This window comes from Perca fluviatilis, chromosome 10, assembly GCF_010015445.1.
Source record: "Perca fluviatilis chromosome 10, GENO_Pfluv_1.0, whole genome shotgun sequence".
NCBI classification, from domain to species: domain Eukaryota; kingdom Metazoa; phylum Chordata; class Actinopteri; order Perciformes; family Percidae; genus Perca; species Perca fluviatilis.
Window position 1 is genome coordinate 17,007,960 of NC_053121.1, and position 21,073 is coordinate 17,029,032.

Consider the following 21,073-nt stretch of genomic DNA (forward strand, 5'->3'; position numbering starts at 1 on the left):
GTGACCAACAGGGTTAGGCATAGCAGATTGATCTTTAATATTAGAATGGACCAAAACAATAAAGAATTAATTTGTTTTAGATTGCTGCCACATGTACACATTTATCTATGCTCGTTGTCTAAATTGGTTTCTACCAACAACTGAATCAAGTGAGTGCAATAGACAATACAGAGTTTTGCCATCCCTTTATTTTTTTTAAATTATATTTAGAACCTCGCGGCATCATTGAAAGCAGTTGACGGACAATACAAAAACAAAAAACCCTTAGAAAATACTTACCTAGGCCATTCCTGGTTTCAGTGATTAAAAAACAAGATCAATTTGTGAACAGCTCTGTCATGTAAACTGAAAATTAGGCCTTTTCCAATGAATTGAAGCTCCTTTGTCCAGTTTTGTCTAATCATCTTTACAAGCAATGTGTGACATCAAACAGGACAGCAGCCACTGAACATATTCCTTAATAAATTCCCACAAAATTAATAAAAGTTGGCATCTGGCGATGGGAAGAAGTATTCATCTAGACCATATTCCTCAAAACTTTAACATCTATTCATTGCAGTAATTTAATAACAGCTTAAGACAAACTAAAGAGCAGTTGAAATCTAAGTTTTACAATTGTAATTTAAAGCTGATGAAACTTAAGTCAGTTACAATTTCCATGCCGCAACATTGTCCTTTTGAAACAACACTCTCAATCCATTTATAAATAGATCAACAAGTACTGACGGCTGGGCATTCTCTCCACAAGCTGCAGTTAGTCCTGCACGCACACCGACAGGAGAAAAAAAATAAATCCATGGATCCAAGTACTGAAGGGGTAGCAGGGCATTCACAATCCTCTCATGCTCACCAGATATACTGTGTTTTAGGACAAGAGTCTCAGATGAGGTGCCTGAAAGTCTCAGGCTCCATCTGGCTCAGGAATGCAGAGGTGTGATGAAACAACAGATGTGATGGGGGAAAATGTGTACATCTGTTGGCTCTTTTACAAAAGAGTCCCATTATTAGTAAATGAGTGTGATGGAGACAATCACTTAAGGACAGGGCTGGAGTGGACACTGACCATTCCAAGTAGGGGTGCTGACAATGGTAAAAAGAAAAACAAAACAAAAAAGGCGGGGAGGGGGAATGTTTGGGGTCCAAGGGAAAATAAATCATCGTGCTTCCTGTTCAGGCACTCTCGCTGGTCTCTACCGAGTGGATTTTGACCAGAGGTTCTGGCTTTTTGCCATTGCTATAGTGCTCCCACATCTGCAGATAGAGCCTCTCCAGATCAATTGTGTACTGCTTGGTGTTGAAAAGAGGGCTGCAGATTCGCTGTTTCCAAACACGTGCTCTAACCATCTTCAGGCTAAAGGAGACAAAAGGAAAAAAAAAAAATGGTCAGACTTCAGAGTTTAATGTTGTTTTTCAAAAGAAGTCCGATCAAATTCTACTTACTATTCCATGTCAGAGCCCAGTTTGACTGCTATGTCCTCATAATCCTGACGACTCTGGGCTATTAGCTCAGGGCAGCCCAGACAGTTGAGTTGTGAGGCAGCCACGCGGGAGGCAAGGGTCTCACCTTTACAACAAGGTTTTACAATTAAAAAGCATCCTTCACATGAAATCTGTTCTTCATATACTAGTTATTTTATCACAAGAAATCAGAAATTTTTTTTAACGTGTAAAATTGTTGTATTTTCCTGTAGTACTGTGACATGTATTCAATTAGCAATCAACGGTTTTAAGTCTGTCCCTTGACACTCTAGTTCCCTTACCTGGCATGGTGACCATGGGTGTTCCAGCCCAGAGAACATCCATGCCTGTGGTGTGACCATTGCACAGAGGTGTGTCGAGGCACACATCAGCCAGCTGGCCCCTCCTCACATGCTCCTCCTTGGGGGCCACAGGAGAAAAGATGATGCGAGAGCCAGGCACACCCATGTTCTGGGCATACTGCTGGATGTTGGGCTCGCCGACAGCAGGGAAGCGGAGAAGCCACAGAACGCTGTTGGGCACACGCTTTAGGATCTGCAGGGAGAGGGTAGTTTTAAAGCAGGTTTTCCACACAAAGGGAACACTCCAAGCAAATACATAACCAAGTCTATCCAACTTACATTAGCCCACATCTGAAGAGTAGGGGGGTCAATCTTGTAGAGCTGGTTAAAGTTGCAGTAGACAATGGAGTCCTCTGGGAGACCATACTGGGAGCGGGTTGTCACAACGATTGTGCGTGGCACCTCCTCCCCAGTGGCAGCTTTGTTGTTGATCTAAGATGGTGGACAAAACCGTATTGCTTAAGAGGTGGAGTGGCCTCAACGCTTTCATCCTGAAGAGTTCTTAAGTGTGACATGTCTCGACCGTTTGAGCCACTTGGATGGCATTGAGCTTACTGGTGATAACATGCTGTTTGGGAGGCCAAGACAGTAGCATTTATTTTACAGCCAATCCATAGTGCCACCATTTCCCCTCACCAACAGCTCGGTGCTTCCACCTTACTTTCATGAAGACATCATACCTGTAAGGACCCAGTCTCAGAGACAACAACCTCTTTTGCTGAAAAGGTCTGGAAAAGCAGCAAGCTAAAGTAAATGGCTGCCCTTGCCTGTTCCTGCATTTGTAGATGTTTTGTACCCATGATGACATACCCCTCATTTACATGGACAAGTGGGGCCAAGTTTGACATACCTGTGTGGTGGCCAGGCCATTGCTGACAGTGAAGCCATTGATTGTGACCTGGATTTGGCCTTGGTTGATCATGTTGATGATGGCTTCGGCTGCTGTGTTCATGGGGATTACGGGCATGGTCAGAGCTCCATTTGTGTCCCCAGCAGCTTCCTGGTTGTTGTCACACTTCATCTGGTCACAGAGAACAGTTTCAGCTTGAATACTCGACTATGGTTCAATGCCAAATTACATATTTTAATGATTTTAAAACACAAAAATCTTTTCTGAATCTGCAGATATTGGCCAAGGTCAAGGACAGAAAGTGATTTCTTGTTCTGTTCGGCTGTTAGAACAATATAACCTAAACAAATACTCAAATAATGCCATCTAGCGGTCCAAAACTTAAACTATAGTTCACCATTTGTACTCAATTTACTGGTTTGTCAATAATACACTAAAACAACAATTTGGTTCGGAAATTCTCTTAACTCACCTTTATCACTTTCACATCCGGCAGACTGTCCAAGTAGGCCTTCAGATCAATACCATTAAGCACGATGCGGTTGTCAAAGATGTGTCCATTAGATTTGAAATCAATCACTGCCTTTTTCTGTGGATCAAAAGAAAAATGTTACACACACCCTGATTATACTTTAGTTTTTCCTGTTGATTTAGTTTTGTAAAACAAGACACACAAACAAATAGCAAGAATGTGAGGATGGACAAACCTTGAGGTGAGGGAACATGTTGGCGTGGTCTCCGATAAAGAAAGTATGGGGCATGTAAGCCAGTTTTTCTGAATACTGCTCAGCTACTTCCAAAGGGGATGTCTCCTTGTCAGAGATGATGTAGTCCATGAAGGGAGCCCCACTGGTTCCAGGGTAACCCAGCCACATAGTCTGTTGAGATCCAAGATCGGATTAATACAACTGTGAAGATGCAATTACTTATTTGCACAGGTGACGTTTACCCAGAGAAACAAATCTGTGTCAGAACCATCACAAATCACATGCAGCACTCACCTGAATCGGGGCAGGGCGGAGGGCAAACAGCTCATTTCGGGCTCCCTTGGTGTATCCGTTCATGTTGACCAGAATGTGGACTCCATCCTGGTGAATACGATCAGCTGCCTTGCCATTGCAAGGAATCTGAAGGAGAGAGGTACCAGACCGTTTCAGTGAAAATGGTTTTGTGAAGACCAGCCAGCTAAAATGTACATCCGTAAGGTTAACAGACACTCTAAACACACTAAATAGATAAATAGTGATGAAGAAGCAATTCTAGGGCATAACAGTTACCTGTGAGAGGTCTGTGAAATGATGAGCCTCAGCTACCACTTTCACACGAAAGTTGGTACTATCATCAGGGCTCAGCGCATAGCAGAAAACCTTGGAGAAAATAGATAAATAAGTATAAAAACACAATTTCAGACTATTACAGTCAACCCTTGTATCATTTACTGGCAAGACCATACATTAGTAATATGCATTATATACACTTGTTAGGTCAAGTTTGTAAATTCTAGAATTGAAAGATCACCTACCTCAAATTTCTCAGGATTGTGCATTCCAGGAATGGACTGCATCAGATGGGAAGTAGGATGGTTGCCAAAGTCAGAGCTGACGTAGCCAACACGCAGACGTCCACCGCTGGCCTTCAGATCCTTCGGATGCTCAAAAGCAGGTTTGTGCAGTGCATTGATCTGTGGAATTAGCAATAGTGTGTAAGAATACAGCTACAGCAGGGTAGCCAGGATAGTTACACACACTGCAATCACAGAACCCACTGGTAATCAGTCTGAGAACATTTTAGCCTCTGGGGGGGCAGCCAAGTCAATAGTTATTGGGGTTCAATCGTACGCCTCTTTTACTCTTCACACGGACTGTTTACCTGCATGCAACCAAAGCCCGTTCAAATGTGATTTGTCAACATTACTTGGACTGTAAATGGACTACAGAAGAAAACCACAATACTTCTGATAGCAGAATTGTGTCACATTGCCCACAGATTATGCATTCATATGCAGATATGTTTACACATGTATACTCAACCATAAACAACCACAGATTCATCTAAAATCATGTTCAACCTAAACCATACCCCCATCCCTGCAAGCCACCCATTCACCACCACCTTTCACCTCTTTTCTACAAAGTTAAATATATCCAGTATCTTGCCCATCCCTTACCTTCCCCATATCCCTGCAGACTGCCACCACCAGCCACTTTCCATCCCCCCCAAAAATGAATTAAAGTTTACTTGCTTTGATCAGTGCGTGTACCTTGTCCAGGCAAAGGTTTCCATGGCGTTCAGCAATGGCTTTGCGGAATCCGTGAGAGAGTGGATACAGCATGCTGTGGTGTGGGTGCACTGAAGGCAAGCGGTTCTTATCCAGCTGGTCAGCCACAATGCTCACAAGCTTCTTCATCCGCTCGTCATAATCTGTCCAGTCACACACAATCTGGGAGAGGGACAGGAATGAGAGAAGTTAGAAAATGAACTTCTAATTCAACAGAAGCAAAACAATTAACTATCGTATGTACTGGAAATATTTGACAAATATATGTATTGCCATATAAACCAACCTGTAGGCAATGTGCCAAATTGCAGTAAGCATCAGGGAAGTCCGGCTTGAGTTTCAAGGCTGTGCGGTAAGATGCAATGGCCTCTGGGATGTTTCCAGAATCCTAAGGTCAAGAAAAAGTTTAGAATACAAAACCAAAATGCATGAAGTTACAAAAACAAATATATAGTACAGCACATAAACAGGTGGTAATCCATGTATACGTGTTTGTTATCTGCATGCGACTCCACAAAGCAATCAAAACACGTTCTTTATAATATTACAATTATCCCTTTAGCGAGCCAAAAGTTCATTCCTGAAACAGGAAACTGACATACATAATTTTAACTAGCATTAACCCATTACTCAGTACACGGTTATTGACCAATTCAAAATGTTTATAGATAGGTACAAATATTATTTGAGTGTTATTGAGAGACAATTATTGTAATGTCAGTTCTGTTAGAGCCGTTGGGTCAACCTAGGCTAGGTAAAGCCCTACAGTGATGTGGCATAATTCTGAACACAATCAGTAATCATAACCGCAAACAAAAAATAAAATTAAGAATAATTCCTACCTTGTGGATAGAGGCCAAATTGCTGTGAGCATCAGCAAAGGCAGGGTTGATCTGGATGGCACGGGTGTAGCATTGCAGCGCTCCCTGTACATCTTGCATTTCCTTCAGTGTATTGCCCATGTTTGAGTAGGCATCAGCAAATGTGGGGCTGATTCTAAAAACCAAACAAACTGTTTTAACATGTGTATAACAACATTACTCAATTAGTATGTCTTAGGTATAGTAAAAAAAAAAAAAAAAAAAAACTACCTATTGTCAGTTGATTTATGACCTTTTACTTTAGAAAAGACTGCATGTGGGAAAAAATTTGGGCTGAACGATTTTTGAAAATAATCTAATTGCGATTTATTTAAAAAATATTGCGATTCGATATGCGATTATTTTTTAAGCTCTTTGTCTTCTGTATTAGTCAACAAAAACTAGCAATAAATCATTGTATAGTATGAACTTCACAAGATTAGATAGATTAAACAAGCTGTTCTTTCCTGGAGGCCAGGCCTGTATGTGATGGTGAAATTAGGTGATGCGTGAATTTATATGAATGACCTCTTTTATTTAACTACTTCAATCCCAGTAGTATATTGAGCACTGACCAAGCCTGGTGGAAACATTCATATGAAAGTCAGAAATAAATCACACTAAAGTGCAGATTGCAGAAATATAAAAACAAATGTGGCTTTACAACACTTAGTAGTATTTAGATTATTTAATTATTATTTACATAGACATATGTAAACATGTGGATTGCATTTTTTAAACACTGTCTTTGAACTTTACTAGACAGTTAAATAAGTAAAATATATACATCGGTGTATTTTCTTTAACAGCGCACAGAGAGGAGCTGCCTCCAGCCCCTCCCTCCCTCCCTCATGAAGTTGCGTGCCGTGTGCATGACAGCGTCAACGACACTGCACTAGCTCAGAGAGGCTATCGTTACGTTAGTAGTAGCATGCTGGTGTTGCCGTGGGATTAGCTAACTGTACTAATAAAACCGTTGAAACACCGTGGCCACGCTGCTGTGACAGCTCCCCGAACGTCATTTATCAGAGTCTGGTTGTTACCCCTCTCCGCGGCAGTCTCCTCCGCTCCATATCTTTATAATGGAGCTAACCGGAGCTGACCGCTAATCAGAGCTAATCGTTGCTAACCGAGCCTTCAGTTCTGCGTGCCTGTATTCCTTAACTGCATGTGTGGACTGGAGCCCGAATAAAACCCTTACAAGTTTTAAACTACAACTCAGAGTTGTTTGAATGACAGAAATCTGCTCAAGGTACGGCGTACCGTTAGCGTGCTAAGTTGATGCTTTCTCTGCGGACTGATTTGCTCTCGTGAGTCACGTGACCAAATCGCAGCCTTTGCGATTAGGAAATCGCGTTTTAACATATCGCGATATTATCGCAAATGCAATTAATCGTTCAGCCCTAGAAAAAATAAGGTAAAACTGTACAGAACATGGAGATTTTACATGTTCCCCATCTGATGGAATATATGAGTGTTGTGGCCTCATACCAACATTATGAGGTGCTATAGACTATTGTACAACAATATCACACTAATACAAACTAAGTCAGCAGGTCCCTGTAGCGTAGATTTACAAACCTGATGGCCTCCTTGTAGTGCATAAGGGCCTCCTGGAGTTTTCCCTGTTGCTGGAGGACACTAGCAAGGTTAGAGTGAGCTGCTGCAAACTCCGGAAACACCTGATGAAAAACAAAAAGGGTTAGCAAGAAGATTAGTTCAAGAAATGCCATGCTCATTTAGCGCAATCATGACTGTCTTGTTAAACGGACCTTTTCATAGCAGAAAATATCAGTTAACTCCTAAACCCACCTCTAGTGCTTTCCTATAGAGCTGGACGGCCTCCTCAATGTTGCCCTGCTCACGCTTTATATTGGCCAAGTTGTTAAGAGAGTCTGCATGGGTTGGACACAAACGCAAGGCTGTGTTGTAGCACTCTTCTGCTTCAGACACCTGGGAAAGACATTGGCATTTTATAAGTTAAATTCAGTAAATGCTTACGGACTAAAAGAGACCAAACAACAACTACATAAAATGTTGGCATTTAAGATGGTCTTGAATGGGGACACACAAAATGCTGCCTTACATTGCCTTTCTCCTTCAGAGCATTTGCCAAATTGCAGTAGGCATCGGGGAAGTGGGGCTGCAATTCAATAGCACGACGGTAGGTGTCGATAGCCAGGTCAATGAGGCCTTGCTCGTAGTAGACACAAGCCAGGTTTCCATGGACAACCGCATGGTTGGGGCTAAGACTCAGGGCTCTTAGGTATCCAGCCACAGCTCTGGAATCATAAAACAAGATGGGGATACAAGTTAAGCCCAAGATCAATATTTTGCTTAATTCAAAATTGTAGTTGGTCCACTTTCTTTTAAAATAACTTCTCACAAGCCATTAACAGTGTAATTGATAAATTGGTCACATTTTACACAGTTTTATAACTACACACTGTATATAAAATAAAACCACCATTTCAGCAGTTACAGCCATGACTGTGATGGCAGTTATGAAGGTGGAATAAATCTGCCCTGCCTAGACAAAGTTCCTGACTCATTTGAAATTCCCCATAGGGTGTGGTAGGGCAGTGCTTTTAAAAGACAAAAGAGTAGACATGAATGTATGAAGGGAGTATCATACTGTCTGCTATGTCATGATTTGGACTCACCGGTCAAAGATGCGGGCTTCCTTCAAAACATTTCCTAAATTGATGTATGCGTCTAGGAAATTTGGGTCCAGAGTCACTGCCTAAAAATGTAAACCCAAGCTTAAAAACACGGAACAAAAATAATATACCAAGACAGAAAGTAGTACAATTGAAAAAATTTGATTATGCAACGGACCTTTTCAAAATGGTGTATGGCCAGCCATATCTCTCCTTGGGCATTGAACACACAGCCCAGGTTGCTCCAAGCCACTGCAAAGTTGGGCTGAGTCTCAATGGCTTTCAGGTAACAAGCCTTCAATGGGTTCAAAATGAAAAACCATAGGAAAGGAAGAGAGGAGGTAGAATGGGAGAGGTATAGTGCGTAGAGGGGAGGACAGGGGTTTGTAAAATAAAAACAAATAGAAGATTGAGAATAAAAGTAAGAAAAAACAAAAAGGGCAGAGAAATCAAAATTAGTGACTATTCTCCATCACGGCAAAAAGTGAGTCTGCAGCATGGGCTCGCGTGCGCACAAGTCTGCCGCGCTAAGCTGCATTGCTTTTTCCTACGCTGCGCGGATCCAACCAACACCCACACGTATGCCCTCATCCTTCAGTTATGACCACATTCACACCAAATGTAGTGGTCCCCACATCAGGTACAGTCTGCTGATCTAATAATTTTACACACTGATTAGTTATAACCCAAAGAACTAAATACAATATTAAGTTGCTTAAATCTGCATGAATATGTATTAAATGTGGGCATATCTTACAACCTAGGATGCTTGACAGTTCGTGCAAGTGATGGTCCCTGTAATGCGTGCGCAACAAACGCGAGCGTGTGGTGTGTGTCTACTGCCACCACCACAAGGCTCCATATAATGCTGTTCGCGTGACCATGCTCCTGGCAATGGTCATTACTTCGCTGCTGCGCTCGCTGAACGGCCAGGTAAGACAGCTGCAGACCAACAACCCCTGGCAGAAAACCTGAAACACCAGACTGGCACACACTCAGCACCCATAAAGTATCTCAGAATAAAAGGGAGGATTGAGGAGTCAACCCGTGGCTACACTGGGATTTTAAGACAGGGGCATTTTGAAATAAACAGCCAATATACAATAAGCCATTTTTCATTTGAATTAGCAAAAAGGCTTTAACTGTACTTGAGAAAATAAGGGTTTTTCAAAAGCCAATTATGTCTGAGATTTAGGGGCATTCGGGAGCGAGGCTGGATGTGAGTGGGGAGAGGTCCGCAACCAACAGGCCAGAGGGAGTGAGGGGGTGTGGGTCGCATGCTTGCGCTTTCCGCTTGGAGGATATCGCTGCGCAGCCCCTGCGCTACTGCAGACTCACAGCGCATTATCTGCATCATCAGAACGCTGCAACTCCAAATAAAGAAGGAAAAACAAAACAGGAAAAATAAACAACATGTAAGAGTTAGAGGGTTCTTACTTGATTTTCACGATTATTGCTTCCAAATCCTAGTTTCTTTTTACTTAATACAGAATTGGGTAATTAGTATAGCATATTGTCAGAAATGCTTACTGTAATTTGTTTTGCTACTTTTTTTTCTTTTGCTCTTCAAAGGCAGCCACAAGACAGAGGAGCATGAAGTGAGGTGGTTTTTCTTTTGTTGTCAGTTACAAACCCGTTACCATATTTTTGGACTTTGTCAGAGTGGCGGCCGCAGCTGGCTGGAAGAAGAGGAGAGGACTGAGGCTGCCCTAGTGTTCCTTTCCGCCAGGCACCTACGCAGGAATAGTGTCACCCACCTGAAACCTTCTAAATAACAATATCAGTTGTGGAAAAACCAAAAGAGACAAAATCAGAAAACAAGATCGTTAGTAAAAGTCTTTAAACAATACATTCTCTTTTTAATATGGAAATAAAACAGGTTCTTCCAAAAATCACAACATAGACTATACTTCATTCATGCAATGAATGTTTCATTTCAAAGAAAATAAAAATAAAAAAAATGCTTTAAGGGTGACTGGGAGGGAAGAAAGGCTTTGATATGTTCAGTTTATCAGTAAAATATAGGTTTAGGTCAGTTTCCAGCTGTCCATCGATTCAGTTTTCATATCAAACTACAGGAGGGCAGTTACTGGCTTGATCTTGGCCAAATGAACTGATCCCATTTCGTTGGGAATAGTATTACATATTCGAAGGAAAAGGGAAGAAGTATTAATCATTTTCTTTCGATCTTTTAGCATTTTCATGAAATATTTTCAAATCTTGTATTTCTTTATCCTGGCCTGCTTTCTTGAATCCTGGCCAATGGGTGGGGAGAAAAGTCTGTGGTGCAATTATTGGTATCTAGAAGCCTCCGAAAGCTCTGAAATAAAGAAGTCATCGCTGTTGCTGCGCGGGCCTGTCTTTCTAACCCAGCATCTGGCGCAGGTGGTGGAGTACAGATTGTGAGCTGTCTGCCTGACAACACTTGAACCATTTTAAGGCTCTTGAGAATGAGCTCTCTTAAACCCACACAGTTTAACACACTATTCAACAGCAGTGGATATCAGAATAAATAGCCAGCTGGGTACAACTTTCATTATCAACCAGAGTCAAAAAGAAGAACTCATGCATGTGTGCATGAAAAGCACGGTTGGGGTGTGCTTCAGCACTGAACGGGCATAGGGTCAGGAAGGCAGCTCTCAGCGTGCACACTCCACCAATCCTTAGCAAGCGCGCGGGGGGTGGAGCGACAGAGCAGGGGAGCTTGTGACTCCCTGATGCTCCTCCCCACTCCTTTACCCCCCTCTAGCACGAAATAAGATGGCCTGTAACCACTGAGACTACTCCATATCTCCAGATTTGACCCAACCCTGGGAGCCCCGTTATATAGTCTTTAATGACAAAGGGGAGTGTAACCCACACTGGCAGCAACTGTACTGGCAGCAAGTAGAGACCAAAAGCTTGTCATTGGACACTTGATAAATATTGGAGTGTAGTGGTTAGGTTAGAAACCATCTTATCTTTTGCACTGCAAAAATAAACTAGCTTCTCATCAGTTCATATATTCTTCAAAGACCGAGCCAGCATTTTCCCTCCAAAATCTATATGAAAATGCATGGGCTGAGGTTCAAAAATGACAATATAGATCAAATGTTTCGATTAAAAAAATTCCAGCCTTTCTTCCTGAATGGGAAGGGGCTGACCTCTGGTAAAAGGTCGGGGTAAAGCAAAAGGACATTGGGGCTAAAAGTGATACAAAATGGGGACAAATGTGATAAATACTATCCTGAAAAACAAAATAGATGAAGCGGTCTAAAAAGGTAATCAACAGAAAACCTGTGTACTATGATTATTTTTTTAAAATACAGAAAAATGTTTTGCCTTATACGGGTGTTGATTAATTGCAGTCCAATGCCTTCAAAAAGGTCTTTAAAAAGTTAGGGGCAAGAAGCTTCCTGCATCTCTGAGAAATGAGAAAAAGCTATCCCGTCCAGGCCTTCACTTGGCCGAGGGGGTTGTAGGAAAGGACTTAAAATTTGGCTTAAAATGTCAGAGGGGGCAAAGGAACAATATCTATGGCCTTAGTGGGAGGACACTTAAAACAAAAATGTATGTAAAAAAAAAAAAAAAAAAAAAAAAATTAAAAAGTACAAAAGAAATCTGTAACGAAAATACAAACATATATACAAATGCCAACGCGCTGTAACATACCTTAGCCTCTTCCAAGCGCCCAAGGGCTTTAAGCAAGTTGCCCAAGTCACTACGCACACAATAAAGATCCTGGCGGGAAAAGAAACAAAAAAACATTTTAATTTTACTGCTACAATAAACCGCAGATCAGTGTGTTGACTACAAATATGTTTGCCTTTGAAGCAAATAGTTTGCTGTCAATTAAAGAGTAACTTAGCAGACCCTGAAAATCTTGTCTGTGCGGTTTCTGAAGTGTTTTAACGTTTCAACTTGAACACTGCTTTTCAACTTAGTGTTACTCTTAAGGATTTGAACAAATGGCAGGTCACTTACAGGGTTGTACTGTAAAGCAGACACATAAGCCTGCACTGCTCCCTCCATGTCCCCTGCAGCCACCAAAGCAGCTGCCAAGTTGATGTATCCATCAATAAAATCTGGTTTCAGTCTCAGAGCATGGCGATAATGCTCTATGGCCTCCTGCAGTTGTCCACGCTCCTTGTAGACGTTCCCCAGATTGGAGTAGGCCTCCGCCAACATTGGGTTCTGTTTGATGGCCAAGGTGCTGAAGTGAGCAGACCTGTAGGGCCAGAATGGGTACAAAATGGTCACAAACCTGAAGGAAGTGGCTGGCAGTGTTGGCGCAATGCCTCGTGTAGAGGCAGCAGCATGGTGCAAGTGGTGAAAAGGAGAAACATGTTTTAGGCACGGGAGGTAAATATTTAAATAGCACATTGAGATGAATATCCTTAAAATGTAGAAAACATTAATACATGACACAATGTAAACACACATATCACCAACTTCTATTCTTACAGAATCCATTATTTGAGTGTCCATTATGCTAAGTAATCATCACGCAGGCAGTATACTCCAAATGAAGCTGTGGTTGCAAAGACAAGTGGTGTATATACGATGAAGAACATGCACCATTTTTCGCTTTGATGGTCAGTGTCCATCCTTTACTACCTACTTTTGAATATTTTTACCTAACGAACAATGAAAAATCACCAACCAAACTGTCATTATTTGTTCAATTATTAAAGCTCATCAAGTAATCATTTCAGATTTGTCTGCACATTTTCCTTTCTTAATCCTTTTTTGCTTTATTTGACAGTAGTACAACACTAAATTGAAATTGTAAAACAATTGTAATTGAAACCAAGTTGAAATTACTTTAGAGTATACTGCTGACATTGCAAGAAAAAGAGTAAACAAGATTAAATATTTAAACCTGTAACTCACAAGACCCGAAACCTTCACCATGGCACCTGCAAAGCAAGGGTATGTCCACCACCAAAACGGTGTTAGAATCATGAGGGGACAGAGTGAGACCATATTAAATTGAGCAGGATTTCCAGAAGACTGCTCAGTTGTTGCACTTGACTCCCAGAACCGCTGTGTGCACCGAAAGTCACGGATGACCCATTATTCTGTGCTACTTCCACGCCACATGCTCAGTGTGCGTTGAATCAGCAACCCCCCGCCCACACCTCACCTGTCGAGTCTTCGGCACTGGAAGTGGATGGAGGACAGGAGCAGCAGCACGCCTGTGTTATCAGGCTCCTGTCTCCATAGCTGCATGCAGTGTCGCTCAGCTGCCTCAAAGTCCCCGGACTGATACTCCCGGTGCGCCAGTTCAGCCAACCCTTGGAAGGAAAGCATACGTTTTGTCGGTTCTGGAGCACCAACACATCCCAAGGAGGGGGAAACAACATGTTAGAGGTGATGGAAGAAATTAAAGCAGACAAATGAAAACAAAAAAAAAATAAAATAAAAAAGCGACAAAGCTAATGTTGTCAATGACAAATAACTGATTTGAATTTCAGAAAACAAAAGAGCACTGAGACTAATCATGACTAATCTTTGGGAGTTTTAATTGTTGGGGTCATGACTGGATTATAAATCAATTCTCAGTTCAATAAAGTGTTTGACGTTTTTTTTATATACATGGTAAAAATGTAAGGTTGGTTTTATAATTGCATTGCTCACATAAGAGCATAACTGTATGAGTATTATTATTTATTTATTTATTTTTAAGAGTTGCAGTGTGCCATGTTCCTGGCAAAGTTTAGATTAGGGCTGCACAATTAATGCCAATTTTATCAAAACAGGAATACGGACTAGTGAAATATCTAAATCGCAGGGGGCCCCAATATTTGTTAAAGGCAAAAAAAAATTTAGATTTATAAATTCAAATGAGAATAATGATACAAAAATGATCTCTAATGTTGTAAATCATATCGCAATATCTGTGAAAACAATTGCAATTAGATATTTTCATCATATCGTGCAGCCCTAGTTTAGATACATTTTACTGATGACAAAAAAGATAAATGAGATGCTATTTTATATAATGAATTATCCAGGGTTTCCACCGACAAAGCAAAAGGTAATACAAAATGTGGCAACAAAATAAATGCATGAGATGAAAAACAAAACAGGAAGGGGGGATGATACAATGGCAGAAATTCTGGGGACACTTTAGATTTCACATTTTAAAAGATGAAACAAAAGCTTGACAGTACAACGGTAAAGTCATATTTCAAAAACCATACAGCCTTAAAGGATCTGAACACCCACTTAGGGGTTTTCCATTCTAGCTATGTAGACCTCTTCCCAGGACTGTGAAAGTGTGTATAGACTGATTGACATGTTCCTCCTGTAAGCTTTGTTTCACCTGTAAGTGCAGGACAAACTACACCTGTATTCTTATTGGTAGATAAAGATTTGTGATGTAATAAATTCCCATCAAAGCTCTGTGTCCACCTTCAACCTAAGCAGATAACACCTGTGTGGTTATTTAGAAGCTTTAACATAGCAGATAATGTGGGGTTGTAAATATTGATGTGATTCACATTCATATTTTATCAAAAGGCTCTGGGCCAACATAGAAGAAATCGTGACCTACAGTGTCACTTGAGGTCAAATTATTCAGGGTGTGGCAATCATGCCTGGTTCTATGTGTGTGAAAGGGGAGGATGTCTAATGGTTTGAGGACATTCCAACTGGTGTACAGTGGATACACACGCCTGCAAACTGATGCCATAACACCAGAGTATACACTAAGATCGCAGTAGATCAGGTGCATCCATTCATGATGCAATAATGCTTGTATGTAAGAAGGATGGATGATTACATAAAGCACCCAGTCATAATGCACAAATCCACTTTGTACGGTTGAAGACCACAATCAGATATAAGACCCACTGAGCACCTTTAGGATAATACAAAACAGTCATTAAGAGTGTGCATCTGCGCCAAACAGCAATGTCTGTAGAGTCATTTTTAAACAGCAGGCCGCTACTGAGCCCTCCCATGAGAGTAAACAGTTATATATAGCTGGGAAGTCGTAATGTCTGAGTTCCCAGTAGGAAATCTCCAAAGAAGTCGAACATCCCACTCGGAAACTAGGGAGAACCGAACCAACCCCGACCTAACAATCCAACATGGCTGCTCCGAGCATCAACAGTAATAATGTGATTACAGTGTAATCTGTATAAATATACTGTTTAGGCACTTCAACAGTACACACTGCACACGTTGCTACGGTGTTTGAACGTGTAAAATACCACATAATGCATTATTAGTAGTATTGCTAAAAATGGCTAACCTGGCTAGAGTCCCCCCCCCCCCTACCCGTTTTTCCGATTTCTAACTGGAACGCGATAAATTCGGGTGTGACGTAATTCCCAGTTCCGACCTTCGAGGTAAAGGGAATGCAGACCAAAAGATGGTGACATTTTTAACAGAGGAAGCCATTTTCTCTGCTCACTCAGTAAGCAACACAATACAACGTCAGCTAGCTACAGGTTAAAAAACGTTAGCTACATTGCAAACCAATTTCATGCAAAACCCTTTCCAAAAACGTTACATTCCGGTGTACAGTTAAGTTCAATGTTGATACAACGTTTATACACTTGTCCATAATCGTTGAATTGCCACTCGTAAACTATTAAGAGATGCATTAGCTAATGGTAAGTTACAACCTGCTACCAGTTAGCTAACGTTATGCTAACTTGCGTTAACGTTACCATTAGCCCGAGACTGAAGCAAGGATAGGCAGAAACTGGGCCTACGTTGCAACGGGCATCGTGTTTAACACTTTAGGAGTCAAATGTTTAATGTAAATTAACGTTAAATTTGCTCCAATCATTTTAATCAACGTTAGCTAACATGACTTGCTAGCCGCCAGCTCGATCGCATTTAGCTTGCTAGCTAGCTAACGTTGTAACATGACACTAGCAAGTCTTCACAGCTTACTTTCCATGTAACGTTGGCTAAATAAAATCAACCAACCTGTGCTGTCAGCCACGTTTCCCACTGAGGTCGCCATCTCCTCAGTCTTCGTGTCTTGCACTGTGGTCGTCAACGTGTCTTCTGATAAGACTACAGTTTCAGAGAAAAATGTGCGACGACCAATCTTTGACTAGCAAACACGTTGCCAGGCAAGCTAAGTAGCTAACGTCAATTTAGCTAACGTCACCCTAATCTTTGATTTCCCGTACAACGCTTAATAAAGATCTAGCAGTGGTCCATGTATAACGTCAGTTTAGCTGGTTAACCAACTAACCTCGCTACACTCTCTAACCGCTAGATTTATATTGGCATTAAATGTGCCGCTGCTTATGGTTCAGACTGGCTTCTCTTCACAACAAAGCTGCTTTGGAACATAAAATGGCGAAATGGGTGGAACTCATTTTTGAGAGAAACTAGATCCGCACATCGCCATTACGAGGAAACACGAGTGTAACATTTTAATAAATGTCGTATTAATACAATAATAATTCCTAGGATACAGGGTTGAATTATTGTTTGCAACCCGTGCGTTATACGTTTCATGACGGGAAATAAACCGATTACAAATTATATTGCGCGGAAGAACACATTGGCGCAGTGAAACAGAGTGCAAGTGATTTTTGATATAGGGGCGGCCAGAGCCATCTTTCGCTATCACTCTGGGGGCGGCAAATAGTCTATGGCGTCTAGGCATCATCAGTGCTTCAAAGATTCATGGGATTATTTTCTTGTCGATGAAAACATGGAATGAAATCTATATATGTCTGACATGAAATGTTAAAAGTCTGTAGTCTATAAGGTAAAATATTGAATGAATAATTTAGGATAGATAATCATACGATTCAAAGTAGCCTACTCTAAAATGCAGGCGTGTAGTCCATTGTAGACCTGCATGTAGAAATCAGAAAAGGGTTTATTGCCAAGTAGGCCTAAATTACACTTCCAAGGAATTTGTCTTGGTGGTTGGTGCATACATAAACAAACTATTATTATTATTATTATTATTATTAGACATGAATATGAAATAAATAAATACAAAAACAAATATATACAAATAACCTGTGAAAAATTATGCTGAAGGGATTGAGTGCAGAATGTGCAAAGATAGGCTACACTACTGATCAAAGGTTTTAGAACACCCCAATTTTTCCAGGTTTTTATTGAAATTCATGCAGTTCAATGTCTTATTGTACTCTGAAATGAAAGAATAGAACAAATAAATAATTGAAGTTATAAAAGAAATCATGGAATCAATTTTTGAACCAAAATGTATTCTAAATTTTTGACTCATCAAAGTAGCCCCCTTTGGCAGATATAACAGCTGAACACACTCGTGGCATTCTTTCTACAATGGAAATCAAATATTCTTCAGAAAGTTCTTCCCAACTCTGTTGCAGAAGTTCCCATAAATGTGTGGCATTTGTAGGTTGCTTTGCTTTCACTTTTCTGTCCAGTTCATCCCAAACCAGCTCAATGGGGTTTAAGTCTGGTGACTGTGCTGGCCACTCCATGTTTGTAAGCTTACCATCTTGTTCTTTTTTGCTAAGGTAGTTCTGGCATAGCTTGGACTTATGTTTTGGGTCATTATCTTGCTGTAGGATGAACCCCTGACCAACTAGGCGCATACCAGAGGGTACTGCATGGTGCTGCAAAATGCTGTGGTAGCAGTTTTGGTTCAGGGTGTCTTTCACTCTGTACAAATCACCGACCCTGGCTCCAGTAAAACAGCCCCAGACCATCACGCTTCCTCCTCCATGTTTGACAGTTGATGTCACACACTGAGGAACCATCCTTTCGCTTACTAGACGGCGTACAAAAATCCTGCGTGATGAACCGAAGATTTCAAATTTTGATTCATCAGTCCATAGCACCTTCTTCCAGTCTTCAGTAGTCCATTGACGATGTTTCTTGGCCCAGGCAAGCCTCTTTTTCTTATTCTGACTTAGCAATGGCTTTCTTGCTGCAACTCGACCTATCAAACCTGCAGCTCGAAGTCTTCTCTTTACAGTTGAAACTGAGACTTGCTTATTATGACCACTATTAAGCTGTGCTTGAAGCTGTTGTCCTGTGATTCTGTTGTGGCTTTGGGTCTGCCAGACCTCTTCCTGTCAGAGTTTCCCCCAGTTTCTAAGTGCCTTTTGATGGTGAAGAATACTGTACTCACTGACACCTTGACTTTCTTCGCAATTTCTCTGTAGGAAAGACCAACATTCTTAAGTGTTATGATGGTCTGCCTCTCTTCCATTGTTAATTGCCTTTTTCCTGCCATTTTTATGGCAACACACTACTTTCTGTAGTACAATACTGTTCAAATAATGCTCACGAGGGTATGGTACCACAGTGTGTTCCAACAATACTTTTATACAAACAGAGGGGGTTGTAAGTAATCCAGACAAGTTGGAACATCTGTGGGAATTGGTAGCACCAACTTTCAAAGCTTGATCAACCTCCATTGCTGCAGAACAGCTTTACATTGTTAACCCATTTCTTGTTCCCTGAAAAAGGCCTTTTTGTATCTGAAATGCACATTATTTTTCAGTTTTGGGTAAACTTACTTTTTTTTTTTTAACCTCAGGCAGTTCACCACTTACCTTTGTACCATTTCAAGCTATTCATTGGACTTGAACTGCTAACATTTCAATAAAAAACTAGAAAAATTGGGGTGTTCTAAAACTTTTGACCAGTAGTGTATATATACTAGTAGGCCTATGTGCAATGGGCAGGTGTAGTAGTCCAGGATGTAGGTTAAGGTCTAGTACTTTAATGTCTGCTTGTTTACACCAAAACAAGCAGTTAGCTTTGTGGTTGTAGTTAAGTAACTAATTCTGCTCTGGGAATTAGAAACAGCACAAGCAATGCAAGACAGTAGTGAAGGCCACCAAGGCAAATATCTTACAGTGTATGCTGTTTGTGTTGCGGCAACCTTGCATTTCTTTACCAAGCAGAACAGGGACAAATTCATCAATTTGAACATAACCCCTACATATTGCATTTTATGCATATTATCGATGTGTTGTTTGGTGTTACACATTGTGCTATTCCAGTGTCCAGGGACAAACTGTATTTTAAATTAAATTATTTAGCCATATGTTGAACTCTACCTTTTTGTAACAATTTTATTGATCTGTTTATTAAATTAGTGTATGAAATCTGTAGCTTGGCCAACCAGGATGTGCATACAATTCAGCTGTGAAAGTACTGTGTGGGCTTCTGTGCAAGGTATGCAAGATTCATAATCACCAACAGAGGGCAACCTCTGTAAACCTATTTCAAAGAAAGATTTTTACAGCCCTGCAAAGTGCCTTTGAGCATTCTTTTGCTTTAGCTTTTGTTATTTATGCAGGACCCATATATATAATAATTATCTTTCTGTAGTTGGCAATAGGATTCCCTGGGTTGTGTTATATAATATAGTCTTTGTGCTTCAACTATTACAACTATTACATTATTGTTGTACATTTCACACCACCACCGAAAGAACCCCTTCTTCAGTTTGTTAACAAAACCTATAAGCATTTTGGCCAATGTCACAGTTTTATTACAAACCTCAGTCAATATCCATTTGAAACCTACATTACATGCCACATAGGTCCTCATTTTATTCCCCCATTACACACAGTTTATCTCCAATTAATTGTTTAACACTTGTCAATTTTAAGGATGTGGCCCGTGAAGTGATCGTCATTAACGTGCCATTCTGCCATGAAGATGATGAAAAGGGGGCTTCTGCTTTCTGCACCCCCGTTTTTCCCATAGTCCCTCTATGGGAAAGTAGACATCATTGCCCATGTTGGCTTTGCTCTGTGTGCTCAAAGCATGCATAGGGTGCAGGGGTTGTGTACTCTTCCACGCGCTCCTCTCCTTTACTCTAGCTCTTTACACTGCTTTAGCGGCCACTTGTGCACAGAATGATGTCATGGGTACTGTGTGTCTATGGCAATTGCATCTGACGTGCTTTATTTTTGTGCAGGCTACATTCACTAGGAAGGCGGTCAGGGTGAACGCATCTTCTCCTGCCTAAAGAGTCGGTGGCAGCTCTCCACAACAGACCCTGCTTTCACACAAGCTATTTTAGGAACCACAAGAGAGCAAGAGGTTCATTCACTCACAGGTCAATTTAGCCGTTATTAAAATCTCAGCATAGCCTGGAGATATTTGGGAGTTTGTTGTGCTGTTTAATTGCTAGGCCAGGGTATTTTGCTACCAAATGAGTGGCCTACATTATTTCAGCCCATTCATTTTAGGAGAATATCCAATGCAAGCTGATGACCCACATTGCGTAGTGTTTTGGAATGCTTTCCTAGATACTTGAATAGGGTTGCTTTGGGATACACAGGGAGTTATTTGTTCATGTCTTACAGTGCATGAGCTCAGACAGAGTTACATATTATATTGTAATGAGGAAATGTTATTTTACTCACATACACATCTGGAACAGCCATCATAGATCACAGTAGGCTACCCATCAATAGTTTCAGGCTTACTGATCAATGAGTCCTCCTGATTTCATGGCATTGTTATTGGTGTTTTCCAGAGGTCCTAATTCAGAATTGATGCCCTAGCCCTGCAGGGATGCCAAAAAAGCATTTATTTCATTTTCTGGATACAATTAGACAACCATCAAGTGGAAGTTCATGAAGAAGTTGAATGCCACTTCATGATGATGGCATGGCAAGACC

General features: G+C 41.0%; 1 protein-coding gene across 4 annotated transcripts; it reads right to left on the reverse strand.

The window, feature by feature from the left end:
• Positions 1 to 168: 168 nt before the first annotated feature.
• Positions 169 to 16,768, reverse strand: ogt.1 (O-linked N-acetylglucosamine (GlcNAc) transferase, tandem duplicate 1). 4 transcript variants are annotated; one of them, XM_039812990.1, is made up of 22 exons: positions 16,395 to 16,768; positions 13,594 to 13,744; positions 12,432 to 12,675; positions 12,120 to 12,188; positions 8,647 to 8,763; positions 8,472 to 8,551; positions 7,895 to 8,090; positions 7,621 to 7,761; positions 7,390 to 7,490; positions 5,791 to 5,944; positions 5,235 to 5,336; positions 4,913 to 5,110; positions 4,193 to 4,351; positions 3,948 to 4,037; positions 3,672 to 3,797; positions 3,378 to 3,548; positions 3,143 to 3,259; positions 2,671 to 2,841; positions 2,100 to 2,252; positions 1,761 to 2,013; positions 1,441 to 1,564; positions 169 to 1,351 (listed from the first exon to the last, which is right to left on the reverse strand). In XM_039812990.1, exons 1-22 carry the CDS (start codon positions 16,429 to 16,431, stop codon positions 1,171 to 1,173), a joined length of 3,135 nt encoding a protein of 1,044 aa, XP_039668924.1. In that variant the 5' UTR covers positions 16,432 to 16,768; the 3' UTR covers positions 169 to 1,170. The 4 variants fall into 4 exon arrangements, with proteins under 4 accessions (XP_039668924.1, XP_039668922.1, XP_039668925.1 ...); XM_039812988.1 differs by having other exon boundaries at positions 13,594 to 13,774; XM_039812991.1 differs by having other exon boundaries at positions 1,171 to 1,351; positions 4,931 to 5,110.
• Between the last annotated feature and the right edge of the window lie 4,305 nt (positions 16,769 to 21,073).